Source organism: Panulirus ornatus, chromosome 29 (assembly GCF_036320965.1).
Source record: "Panulirus ornatus isolate Po-2019 chromosome 29, ASM3632096v1, whole genome shotgun sequence".
In the NCBI taxonomy this organism is placed as follows: domain Eukaryota; kingdom Metazoa; phylum Arthropoda; class Malacostraca; order Decapoda; family Palinuridae; genus Panulirus; species Panulirus ornatus.
In genome coordinates, this window is record NC_092252.1 from 21687803 (window position 1) to 21701440 (window position 13638).

The 13638-nt window shown below is 39.6% G+C and overlaps 1 protein-coding gene across 1 annotated transcript in view; it reads right to left on the reverse strand.

Moving 5' to 3' along the window:
- LOC139758185 (transmembrane protein 208) overlaps window positions 1–13092 on the reverse strand; it is a 144127-nt gene extending 131035 nt beyond the window's left edge. Inside the window, exon 1 of the mRNA XM_071679398.1 lies at window positions 12977–13092. Within this exon, the coding sequence (XP_071535499.1) occupies window positions 12977–12982 (6 nt within the window). The 5' untranslated portion in view covers window positions 12983–13092. The remainder of the gene's footprint in view (window positions 1–12976) is intronic.
- Window positions 13093–13638: the final 546 nt, after the last annotated feature.

Genomic DNA, 13638 nt, shown 5'->3' on the forward strand with positions numbered 1-13638 from the left:
CCCATATAATTTACCAGGAATACTCAACAAACTTATACCTCTGTAATTTGTGCACTCACCTTTGTCCCCTTTGCCTTTGTACAATGGCACTATGCAAGCATTCTGCCAACCCTTTGGCACCTCACCATGAATCATACATACATTAAATAACCTTACCAACCAGTCAACAATACAGTCACCCCCTTTTTTAATAAATTCCACTGCAATACTATCCAAACCCGCTGCCTTGCCGGCTTTCATCTTCCGCAAAGCTTTTACTACCTCTTCTCTGTTTACCAAATCATTTTCCCTAACCCTCTCACTTTGCACACCACCTTGACGAAAACACCCTATACCTGCTACTCTATCATCAAACACATTCAACAAACCTTCAAAATACTCACTCCATCTCCTTCTCACATCACCACTACTTGTTATCACCTCCCCATTAGCCCCCTTCACTGAAGTTCCCATTTGTTCCCTTGTCTTATGCATTTTATTTACCTCCTTCCAAAACATCTTTTTATTCTCCCTAAAATTTAATGATATCCCTGGGGATAAGGGAGAAAGAATACTTCTCACGCATTCCTCACGTGTCGTAGAAGGCAACTAAAGGGGACGGGAGCGGGGGGTCTAGAAACCCTCCCCTCCTTGTATTTTAGCTTTCTAAAAGGGGAAACAGAAGAAGGAATCATGCGAGGAGTGCTCATCCTCCTCGAAGGCTCAGATTGGGGTGTCTAAATGTGTGTGGATGTAACCAAGATGAGAAAAAAAGAGAGATAGGTAGTATGTTTGAGGAAAGGAACCTGGATGTTTTGGCTCTGAGTGAAACGAAGCTCAAGAGTAAAGGGGAAGAGTGGATAGTAAAGTCAGGGGTTAGTGAGAGGACAAGAGCAAGGGAAGGAGTAGCACTACTCCTGAATTAGGAGTTGTGGGAGTATGTGATAGAGTGTAAGAAAGTAAATTCTAGATTGATATGGGTAAAACTGAAAGTTGATGGAGAGAGATGGGTGATTATTGGTGCATATGCACCTGGGCATGAGAAGAAAGATCATGAGAGGCAAGTGTTTTGGGAGCAGCCGAATGAGTGTGTTAGTGGTTTTGATGCAAAAGACCGGGTTATAGTGATGGGTGATTTGAATGCAAAGGTGAGTAATGTGGCAGTTGAGGGAATAATTGGTATACATGGAGTGTTCAGTGTTGTAAATGGAAATGGTGAAGAGCTTGTAGATTTATGTGCTGAAAAAGGACTGGCGATTGGGAATACCTGGTTTAAAAAGCGAGATATACATAAGTATACGTATGTAAGTAGAAGAGATGGCCAGAGAGCGTTATTGGATTACGTGTTAATTGATAGACGCACGTAAGAGAGACTTTTGGATGTTAATGTGCTGAGAGGTGCAACTGGAGGGATGTCTGATCATTATCTTGTGGAGGCGAAGGTGAAGATTTGTGGGGGTTTTCAGAAAAGAAGAGAGAATGTTTGGGTGAAGAGAGTGGTGAGAGTAAGTGAGCTTAGGAAGGAGACTTGTGTGAGGAAGTACCAGGAGAGACTGAGTACAGAATGGAAAAAGGTGAGAACAAAGGAGGTAAGGGGAGTGGGAGAGGAATGGGATGTATTTAGGGAAACAGTGATGGCTTGCACAAACGATGCTTGTGGCATGAGAAGCGTGGGAGGTGGGTTGATTAGAAAAGATAATGAGTGGTGGGATGAAGAAGTAAGATTGTTAGTGAAAGAGAAGATAGAGGCATTTGGACAATTTTTGCAGGGAAAAAATGCAAACGAGTGGAAGAGGTATAAAAGAAAGAAGCAGGAGGTCAAGAGAAAGGTGCAAGAGGAGAAAAAGAGGGCAAATGAGAGTTGGGGTGAGAGAGTATCATTAAATTTCAGGGAGAATAAAAAGATGTTTTGGAAGGAGGTAAATAAAGTGCGTAAGACAAGGGAGCAAATGGGTACTTCAGTGAAGGGGGCTAATGGGGAGGTGAAAACAAGTAGTGGTGATGTGAGGAGACGGAGTGAGTATTTTGAAGGTTTGTTGAATGTGTTTGATGATAAAGTGGCAGATATAGGGTGTTTTGGTTGAGGTGGTGTGCAAAGTGAGAGGGTTAGGGAAAATGATTTGGTAAACAGAGAAGAGGTAGTAAAAGCTTTACGGAAGATGAAAGCCGGCAAAGCAGCAGGTTTGGATGGTATTGCAGTGGAATTTATTAAAAAAGGGGGTGACTATTGATGACTGGTTGGTAAGGTTATTCAATGTATGTATGATTCATGGTGAGGTGCCTGAGGATTGGCGGAATGCTTGCATAGTGCCATTGTACAAAGGCAAAGGGGATAAGAGTGAGTGCTCAAATTACAGAGGTATAAGTTTGTTGAGTATTCCTGGTAAATTATATGGGAGGGTATTGACTGAGAGGGTGAAGGCATGTACAGAGCATCACATTGGGGAAGAGCAGTGTGGTTTCAGAAGTGGTAGAGGATGTGTGGATCAGGTGTTTCCTTTGAAGAATGTATGTGAGAAATACTTAGAAAAACAAATGGATTTGTATGTAGCATTTATGGATCTGGAGAAGGCATATGATAGAGTTGATAGAGATGCTCTGTGGAAGGTTTTAAGAATATATGGTGTGGGAGGCAAGTTGTTAGAAGCAGTGAAAAGTTTTTATTGAGGATGTAAGGTATGTGTACGTGTAGGAAGAGAGGAAAGTGATTGGTTCTCAGTGAATGTAGGTTTGAGGCAGGGGTGTGTGATGTCTCCATGGTTCTTTAATTTGTTTATGGATGGGGTTGTTAGGGAGGTGAATGCAAGAGTTTTGGAAAGAGGGGCAAGTCTGCAGTTTGTTGTGGATGAGAGAGCTTGGGAAGAGAGTCAGTTGTCGTTCGCTGATGATAGAGCGCTGGTGGCTGATTCATGTAAGAAACTGCAGAAGCTGGTGACTGAGTTTGGTAAAGTGTGTGAAAGAAGAAAGTTAAGAGTAAATGTGAATATGAGCAAGGTTATTAGGTACAGTAGGGTTGAGGGTCAAGTCAATTGGGAGGTAAGTTTAAATGGAGAAAAACTGGAGGAAGTAAAGTGTTTTAGATATCTGGGAGTGGATCTGGCAGCAGATGGAACCATGGAAGCGGAAGTGAATCATAGGGTGGGGGAGGGGGCGAAAATTCTGGGAGCATTGAAGAATGTTTGGAAGTCGAGAATATTATCTCGGAAAGCAAAAATGGGTATGTCTGAAGGAATAGTGGTTCCAACAATGTTGTATGGTTGCGAGGCGTGGGCTATGGATAGAGTTGTGCAGAGGAGGATGGATATGCTGGAAATGAGATGTTTGAGGACAATATGTGGTGTGAGGTGGTTTGATCGAGTAAGTAATGTAAGGGTAAGAGAGATGTGTGGAAATAAAAAGAGTGTGGTTGAGAGAGCAGAAGAGGGTGTTTTGAAATGGTTTGGTCACATGGAGAGAATGAGTGAGGAAAGATTGAACAAAGAGGATATATGTGTCAGAGGTGGAGGGAACGAGGAGAAGTGGGAGACCAAATTGGAGGTGGAAAGATGGAGTGAAAAAGATTTTGAGTGATCGGGGCCTGAACATGCAGGAGGGTGAAAGGCGTGCAAGGAATAGAGTTAATTGGAACGATGTGGTATACCGGGGTCGATGTTCTGTCTATGGATTGAACCAGGGCATGTGAAGCGTCTAGGGTAAACCATGGAAAGATGTGTGGGGCCTGGATGTGGAAAGGGAGCTGTGGTTTCAGTGCATTATTACATGACAGCTAGAGACTGAGTGTGAACGAATGGGGCCTCTGGTGTCTTTTCCTAGCGCTACCTCGCACACATGAGGGGGGGAGGGGGTTGTTATTCCATGTGTGGCGGGGTGGCGATGGTAACAAATAAAGGCAGACAGTATGAATTATGTACATGTGTATATATGTATATGTCTGTGTGTGTATATATATGTGTACATTGAGATGTATAGGTATGTATATTTGTGTGTGTGGACGTGTATGTATATACATGTGTATGTGGGCGGGTTGGGCCATTCTTTCGTCTGTTTCCTTGCGCTACCTCGCTAACGCGGGAGACAGCGACAAAGCAAAATAAAATATAAAAAAAAGAAAACAGGAGTCACGTGGGGAGAGCTCATCCTCCTCGAAGGCTCAGATTGGGGTGTCTAAATGTGTGTGGACGTAACCAAGATGAGAAAAAAGGAGAGATAGGTAGTATGTTTGAGGAAAGGAACCTGGATGTTTTGGCTCTGAGTGAAATGAAGCTCAAGGGTAAAGGGGAAGAGTGGTTTGGGAATGTCTTAGGAGTAAAGTCAGGGGTTAGTGAGAGGACAGGAGAGAGGAAGGAGTAGCACTACTCCTGAAACAGGAGTGGTGGGAGTATGTGATAGAGTGTAAGAAAGTGAACTCTAGATTGATATGGGTAAAACTGAAAGATGATGGAGAGAGATGGGTGATTATTGGTGCATATGCAGTTGGGCATGAGAAGAAAGATCATGAGAGGCAAGTGTTTTGGGAGCAGTAGAATGAATGTGTTAGTAGTTTTGATGCACGAAACCGGGTTATAGTGATGGGTGATTTGAATGCAAAGGTGAGTAATGTGGCAGTTGAGGGAATAATTGGTATACATGGGGTGTTCAGTGTTGTGATTGGGAATACCTGGTTTAAAAAGAGATATACATAAGTATACGTATGTAAGTAGGAGAGATGGCCAGAGAGCTTTATTGGATTACGTGTTAATTGATAGGCGCGTGAAAGGGAGACTTTTGGATGTTAATGTGCTGAAAGGTGCAACTGGAGGGATGACTCAACTGGAGGCGAAGGTGAAGATTTGTAGAAGTTTCCAGAAAAGAAGAGAGAATGTTGGGGTGAAGAGAGCGGTGAGAGTAAGTGAGCTTGGGAAGGAGACTTGTGTGAGGAAGTACCAGGAGGGACTGAGTACAGAATGGAAAAAAGGTGGGAACAAAGGAGGTAAGGGGAGTGGGGGAGGAATGGGATGTATTTAGGGAAGCAGTGATGGCTTGCGCAAAAGATGCTTGTGGCATGAGAAGCGTGGGGGGGTGGGCAGATTAGAAATGGTAGTGAGTGGTGGGATGAAGAAGTAAGATTATTAGTGAAAGAGAAGAGAGAGGCATTTGGATGCTTTTTGCAGGGAAATAATGGAAATGAGTGGGAGATGTATAAAAGAAAGAGGCAGGAGGTCAAGAGAAAGGTGCAAGAGGTGAAAAAGAGGGCAAATGAGGTTGGGGTGAGAGAGTACCTTCTGTTTCTGTGCTAAATTACACATCAGATGCATCCACTATCACTTTCTCCTCCATACTTCAGCATTTCAGCCATACTCACATCAACTCCAGGTGACCTTCCTACCTCCAACCTCATTGCTGCCCTTCTTACCTCCCTTTTTGCTACAGGCCCTTGCATTTGTATCCTTTTCCTTCCATCCTCCATACCCATGAATGTAACAACTGCTGCCTCCCCTTACCCCAAATTCATCAGCTCTTCAAAATACTTTTTCCATCTTCCTTTCACTTCCTCCTTTTCATTCAACAACTCCCCCTCCTCACTTCTCACATTAACATTTCCACTCTTACATCCACCTCCTTCTCTTACATCAATCCTCATCCATGAATATCTGTGGATCATCTTGTGCTGTAAAAAAGTGTTTGCAGCTAATAAACCCCTCTCCTCACAAATATCCACAAGATAACTTCCATCCTCATTTACTCCAGGCACTTCCCATTTACCAATTATCTCACCAATTTCATCACATCCCACTTTCACATTCACATCACCCAATACAACCATGTTTCTCATTTCCAAGACCATTTATAGTCATTAAAATTTCTCCAGAAAAGCTTCATTTCATCCATACATTGAAAAGTCTTCACATTCACATGTAAATATACACACATCCATGCATACTTCACGATCCCAATACTTCCTTTTACCCACACTATTCTGTATCAATTCCATCCATGCTCTGTAACACCCTTCCATACTCTCGGTGATAGCAAAATTGTGCAGCCTTCTTTCCATCTTCCCCAATAATTTTCACTCATTCCTGTCCATACCACACCTCCTTCCACACTTTCCCATAACGTGCAATCATCATTTCCATTTTCACTCTACACACTCAGCCCAAGGAAATGTGTTTCCTCAATCCCTGGTACATCCAAGCTACAATTTCTAAACTTCTCCACAAGCTCCCTCCTTTTTTTCTCATCAGTCACCCCATCACCTCAACACTCATCTCTTTTAATTCTCGGTATAACTGGTTGACTACAGTTCCGCTTATCAGCCATTTGTGCCTCTTCCTTGACAGATCACTGGCAGAGAGCAACTACAGCACAGTGTTTCCAGAGGTAACGAGTCTGCAAAATTGTCCAAACACTATAAAGTTACAGCACACCTCAGGTGTTTTTCTAAATTTAAAAGGATTGCCCTGATTGAGTTCGTCAACACCACCACCTTAAGTTCCTTCCTACCAAGTATCTTAACGAGGTCACTACAAGAAGGTGGGGTAAGACTTACATACTCTAGAAAAAACTAAATTATCCCCTTGAGGTACTGAAACTTGACAACTTTCCTCAATTTTGATTTTCTTTTTTACTTTTCACAGCAGCATCAACTCCTAACCTCATTGGTTACGATGCTGTCACTGCACAAAGCTTTCTGTATTTCTACCAAAGAGGTTGTACAAACTATTTGGACTTAATTCTTTTTTAAAAAGGTTTACAGTCATTTAGAGAAGTTACAGTTCAGTCCCTGGGCTATGAATCTGTGAAAAATGTCTTTGTGTGATAGAGAATCAAACATTTCAAATCAAAAAATAGTATGGCTATGATTCTGATTCTTTTGAAAGTATACTGCTCATGATGTACATGAAGCAACAGTTTATGGTTCCATATTTTGGTCTAAATACATTCAGGCAGTTTTGTAGGGCCTTTCTATATCCTGGCAACCAAGTATTACCAAGAGAAGCAGGATATACCTGCCTGTAGATAGCAAATACTAGGTCTACCCTTGGAATTTCTCCTTGAATCTCAACAGCTCCAAAGAATCTGAAAATCCACCACAAAAAGAATTTAAACATACTGCATCAATGAGCTGAGAGGCTTGCATGGCCCTCAAAAAAAAAAATCTGATGACAGTGGGGAGGGCCTTGAAGATCATACACAATGTGGGGTTATTCACTGTAAAGTAGGGTAAAAACACTTCTAGGGATGCAAACCATCCCACCAATGTGTTCCTTGGAATCAAACCTGGTATCACATGAATGACCAGTGAACAAACACCGTCACACCACCTTGACTGCTGTCCAGCTCAGGCCATGTTTTCTGTAATCAATGTCACCTGAGTACATTGAACTGAATTAGAGCAAAACCTCATTATCTTTGCACTGAGCAGATTGTTCCACTAGCTTCATGGTCAGTAGCAAAGCAACAGAAGATCTCACTGATCACAACATGGTATGAGATGGACAGCTTTTGTCTAGTCAAGGTGGTGTAATGGTTTTTATTCACTGACAGTCATTTAAGTGATCCCAGGTTCAATCCCATGTGGATGGTTAATACTGATTTCATGCATTAGTCCATGATAAAGATTTAAGTTTCTATAAATGTTCCATTCCTTCATAAGCCTCAATTGACTTGTGGTAGAAAGTGAAATATAAACTAATTCTCAATGCTGTAATTACAATATTCAAATGTTAACAGCACTGGTTCACTTCTTTAAATAAACATTACCGAATTATCTTGGTTGGATAAAGAACAATTATTGGTTAATAGGTCAAGGAGTCATCACCACATAATATGACAGCATTTAGTGTCCATCTGCAGATGAAAGGCAATGCATAAAGCATAGTGGTAAAAATCCTCTAAAAATGCTTTAGTTGATAAACATACTTTCATACATATGAATAATGATATATGAAGTGATATGTAGGTGAAATATCACACAGGAAGAAAATGGTGAGTTTGAGGGTGGTCAGAAATGACATTAAGCTTAGGCAAGGACTCATAACCCAGCTTCTTTTTTGTGAAGACAAAATCCTTAAATCTTTTCGAATGCATCTTCCATATGTATACTTACTTTCATTATTTTTTATTAAAGATTCTGGCATAAGAGTTACGGGTGGTGTGGTGAGGGATGTAAAATTAAGGTCCTATAAAAGAGGGTGAGTATGCAGTTTGTAGAGAGAGAGGGAGAGGGAAGTGATTCAGTTGTTGCTTGCTGATGACAATGCCCTGGTGGAAGATTCAAGTGAGAAACTGCAGAAGTTGGTGACTGACTTTGGGAAATTGTGTGAATGGAGAAACTTGAGAGTAAATGTGGAAAAAAACAAGATCATCAGGTCTAACACAGCAGAGGAAGAGGTCAGGTGGAGTTGCAGTTGAATGGAGTGTGATTCCTGGGAGTGTACATGCCAGTGAATGGAACCATGAAAAGAGAATTGAGTCATAGGGTGGGTAAGGGGCAAAAGTCTCCAGAGCATTAAGGAATGTGTAGAAAGAGAGATCATTATCTAGGATGGCTAAAATGGGTATATTTATAGGTAAAGTGGTGCAAACACTATTGTATGGAAGCAAGGCATGGGCTAAGGGTAAAATGTGCAAAGAAGGATGGATGTGTTGAAAATGAAATGTTTGAGGGCAATATGTGGTGGTAGGTGGTTTTATCAAGTAATAAAAACGTAAAAGCAAAGTGTGATAATAAGAATAATGTGGTCGAGAGAGCTAGCCAAAGAAGGTGTGTTGAAATGGTGTGGACATATGGAAAGAATGAGTGCGGAGAGATTCACAAAGAGGATATACATGTCAGAAGTGGAGGGGACATGAAGTGGAAAACCAAACTGGAGATGAGTGCAGAGAGATTCACAAAGAGGATATACATGTCAAAGTGGAGGGGACATGAAGTGGAAAACCAAACTGAAGATGGAAGGATGGGGTGAATAAGACTGAGCAATCAGGACCTGAACACGCTGGAGGATAAAAGGCATGAGTAAGAAATGGACTGAACCAGGGAATGAGAAGGGACCAGGGGAAAACTGAAAGGTTTGGGGGTTTCACTGTGGATAAGAAGCTGTGATTTCGGTGCACTGCACATGACAGCTAGAGAATGGATGTGAGTGAAAGAGGGCTTTCCTTGTCCATTCTTGGTGCTATCTCAGCAATGCAGTAAACAGCAGATAAGTTTGAAAAAATGATGGTAGATGAGGTTTGAAAAAGAGAGATGAAAGAAAGGGATAATATCAAACCTCTTTTGGAGCATCTAAATGACCTACTGTGACAAAGGAAAGTTTCACAAACAAAACACATCTTTTAACATATCAAAAATTCCAGTTGCTAAAAGTATGAGTACAACATTGGATAAATATGTAAAAAGCAGGATTCTACAGCCATCACATAACCTTGTGTGGAAATTCTAACAGCAGCAAGCAAGGTGAATAAGATGCTTGTAGTACATCAGGGGAATAGTGGGATTAACATTTGTAAAAGTACACTCAAAAATTTAACAGAACCTATGAAAACTTCCCCTATCCTCCTTTGTAGTCAAGTTTTATCTTAAGCTTTGATATTCTAGTCAAAATATGAAAGTCACACTTACAAAAATGCAACCTTAACAGATGCCAGATGTCAAGAAACAGATGATGCTTATGATCCCAAGCAGATGACAAACAAAAATCTCAGTATCCCCAAAGCACAAAATCCACCCAAAAAGTCAGTGACATGCACATGAAATGATGCAGAAAATATATTAACAATCTATTGCTTTCTGTATGTAATTTCATGAATCTGGTTAATGATCTCCATCCACATGGTGAAATGCCATACTTTCCAGTCTTTCTAAAAAATGAATACAGGTTCAAAGGCTTACTATTCCAAGTGGGAAGCTCCAAACCCAGGATCACCATGCCCACTATGCTCAGTATGACTATTGTCTGACAGAGATCAGTAATCTTTTGCCATGCCAAACAATGAAAATATTTGTCACAAATGTTTCCTGCTGATGATGTAATGCTATATTTCTTGCTGCCCTAACCAAACCTAACCAAACCAACATGCCTTAAACTAACAAACCAAACTTAACTGGTTAACTAGGTCTTTTATAATAGCTCCTGAACAACAAACCAGAGCATCCTGGATGTGGACTGGATTGAATTATAAAATCTAGGTTTATAAGCCAAGCACTGGAGCTTCTAAGGCTATTTAGCACTCTTACTACAGATTGAAATATTCAATCTCAAAACTTCATGTAAAAAATACATATATACATACATATATCTTATTTATATTTATTTTACTTTGTTGCTGTCTCCCGCATTAGCAAGGAAACAGATGAAAGAAAGGCCCAACCCACACACATACACATGTATATACATACATGTCCAGACCTGCAAATATACATACCTATACATCTCAATGTATACATATATATACACACAGACATATATATATATATATATATATATATATATATATATATATATATATATATATATATATATATATATATATTTTTTTTTCATACTATTCGCTATTTCCCGCGATAGCGAGGTAGCGTTAAGAACAGAGGACTGGGCCTTTGAGGGAATATCCTCACCTGGACCTCTTCTCTGTTCCTTCTTTTGGAAAAAAAAAAAAAAAAAAAAATGAGAGGGGAGGATTTCCAGCCCCCCGCTCCCCTCCCTTTTAGTCGCCTTCTACGACACGCAGGGAATACGTGGGAAGTATTCTTTCTCCCCTATCCCCAGGGAATATATATATATATATATATATATATATATATATATATATATATATATATATATATATATATATCCCCTGGGGATAGGGGAGAAAGAATACTTCCCATGTATTCCCTGCCTGTCGTAGAAGGCGACTAAAAGGGAAGGGAGCGGGGGGCTGGAAATCCTCCCCTCTATTTTTTTTCAATTTTTCCAAAAGAAGGAACAGAGAAGGGGGCCAGGTGAGGATATTCCCTCAAAGGCCCAGTCCTCTGTTCTTAATGCTACCTCGCTAATGCGGGAAATGGCGAATAGTTTGAAAGAAAAAAGAAAGATATATATACACATTCCAATGAGTCCACAATTCATACTGTCTGCCTTTATTCATTTCCATCGCCACCCCACCACACATGAAATAACAACCCCCTCCCCCCGAATGTTTGCGAGGTAATGCTAGGAAAAGACAACAAAGGCCACATTTGTTCACACTCAGTCTCTAGCTGTCATGAAATAATGCACCGAAACCACAGCTCCCTTTCCACAGCCAGGCCCTACAGAACTTTCCATGGTTTACCCCAGATGCTTCACATGCCCTGGATATATATACATATATCCTGGATATGGAGCTCCATGCTGAGAACAGTATGATTTTTCACCCTGTTGAAAATATGGACATTTTTTCTAAATTGGATGAAAAGGGATTTCTCTCTTGTAAAATGAAAGGATATAAAGAAATAAAACAACCAAGATTCATGTGATATATGCCTCAACTTATCAAGGAGAAATAACAAACTTGCGGAGAAAGCATATCACTAAAACAGTCTGGTGTTGACATGTCATATCATACTGCACTTGGTTCTTATCATATCACTACAAATCACCCCTATTGCTGGTGCTTCATAAACAGTATGAATACCTTTATTCCACATGTCTACACTGCTCCTGAAGATCTGTCTATGATTTGATCATGACATTTATGGAGTTATATTATTAGGGCAGTAAATTTCTGGGGAATTTCACAGATTTCATAATGATATATATTCTTAATTTTGGCTACCAGGAGACATTAGGGTGAAGATTTTATTGATTCTATTGATATTTCATGAGTGTATTATATATGTTTACAAGAATAAACTACACCATTTCCTAATACAAATACACCTTATTTCTTTACCTAAAATCCAAATAACATATGGATTTGTAAAAATGCTCATTAATGGACTCCTTACACTTTGTATAAGTAATTCTAACCAGTAATGAATTATTTGGAACATTGTTTTTAATCCTACCATAACACCCACATCTAGTAACTGTGAATGACCAACTACCCACCCCAAATAGCCTAGGCCCAGTCCAAGCTGTTGGGGTGTAAGTCACCATAAGACTTCACCAGTTATTCACTTCACTACAGTTAAATCATTACTAAACTGTCTGAGTATTCTTTTATATCCTATTCTAACAAATACATGTTAGGAAAAGTTACATGAAGATAAACGAAAGTGTCGAGATAAAACTGTTGCATTTGTAGAGACCAGCAAAATGTATGAAAATCCCCACACGAGCTCCCCTAGCAGCCTAAACGTGTATGATTTTAGAAAAAGACGCACGTATGAACATTCATAGCAAAAATAACATAAATGTGATGAACTGCTGTGGACGACACGGAATGACAGTTTGTGGGGACGGTAGAATGCAACGGCACTAGTTACATTTCCAGCAGCTGTTACAATACAGAAATCATACACCTATCAAGTATATTTCGGCTACCGGTATAACACTAAAAATGCATGTAAATCTATCCTTCCGTGGATGTGTGGCAAGGTTTTCCTTGGTTCTCTTAATTTTTCGTTTCATCTTTTATGTTATTTCACATTGTTCCCTGATATTCACATGCCTCCTCCCTATCCAATACGTCCATTGTTACCGGTAAATATATGTAAAAAAAAATTATTCGAAAGCCGAGTTCGTCCTAATCCATATATCATTTCTGTGGTTCCCATTAAATATATTCTTAACCCTTAGCGCCCTTAAGTACATATGATACAGAAAATCTCTTCATAAATTACTAATTTGCTGGGAACTTTTTTAATGAACACATTTACCTAATTAGTTCAAGGTAATTATTCGTAGGGAAAATATAAATTTCCCATCATTTGACATCCTCACATGTATCAAATAAGCATAACTTGAACAGAAATATTTGATATTCTGGATTCTAATCAGCAATTTACTGCAATATGTGATAAAAATAGGAAATATTAGAAAACACCTACCACCATCTTGCCACTTTTCTTTACGTATCTCCTGTTTGTCTTATACTACCCATGACAAAGTAGTATATAAGAATGAATTATCTAACCAAATAGAAAGATATTACAAATATTTTTTCATTAAAAAATTGTATATAATATTACTATAGTACAGATATAAACTACAAATCTATGGATTGAATACAAGCAAAATACTTTTAACATAACCAGCATATAAAAACAGGTGACATCTAGCATGTTGTCAATACTAGATATAAAGAAGTAATAGTGAGAGTAATTTTGTCATTTAATCAGATTTGCAGCTTACTTTCCACAAAGTCTTATAAGTTAAATATAATGAATAGTTCTTCCCTATCGAGATTTAATAATCTTACAAAATATGAACTTAGACATCTAATAATCGAGTAACGGCACTAAGTAATATACAGTAATACAAAGGGGGTGACTGTATTGTTGACTGGTTGGTAAGGTTATTTAATGTATGTATGACTCATGGTGAGGTGCCTGAGGATTGGCGGAATGCGTGCATAGTGCCATTGTACAAAGGCAAAGGGGATAAGAGTGAGTGCTCAAATTACAGAGGTATAAGTTTGTTGAGTATTCCTGGTAAATTATATGGGAGGGTATTGATTGAGAGGGTGAAGGCATGTACAGAGCATCAGATT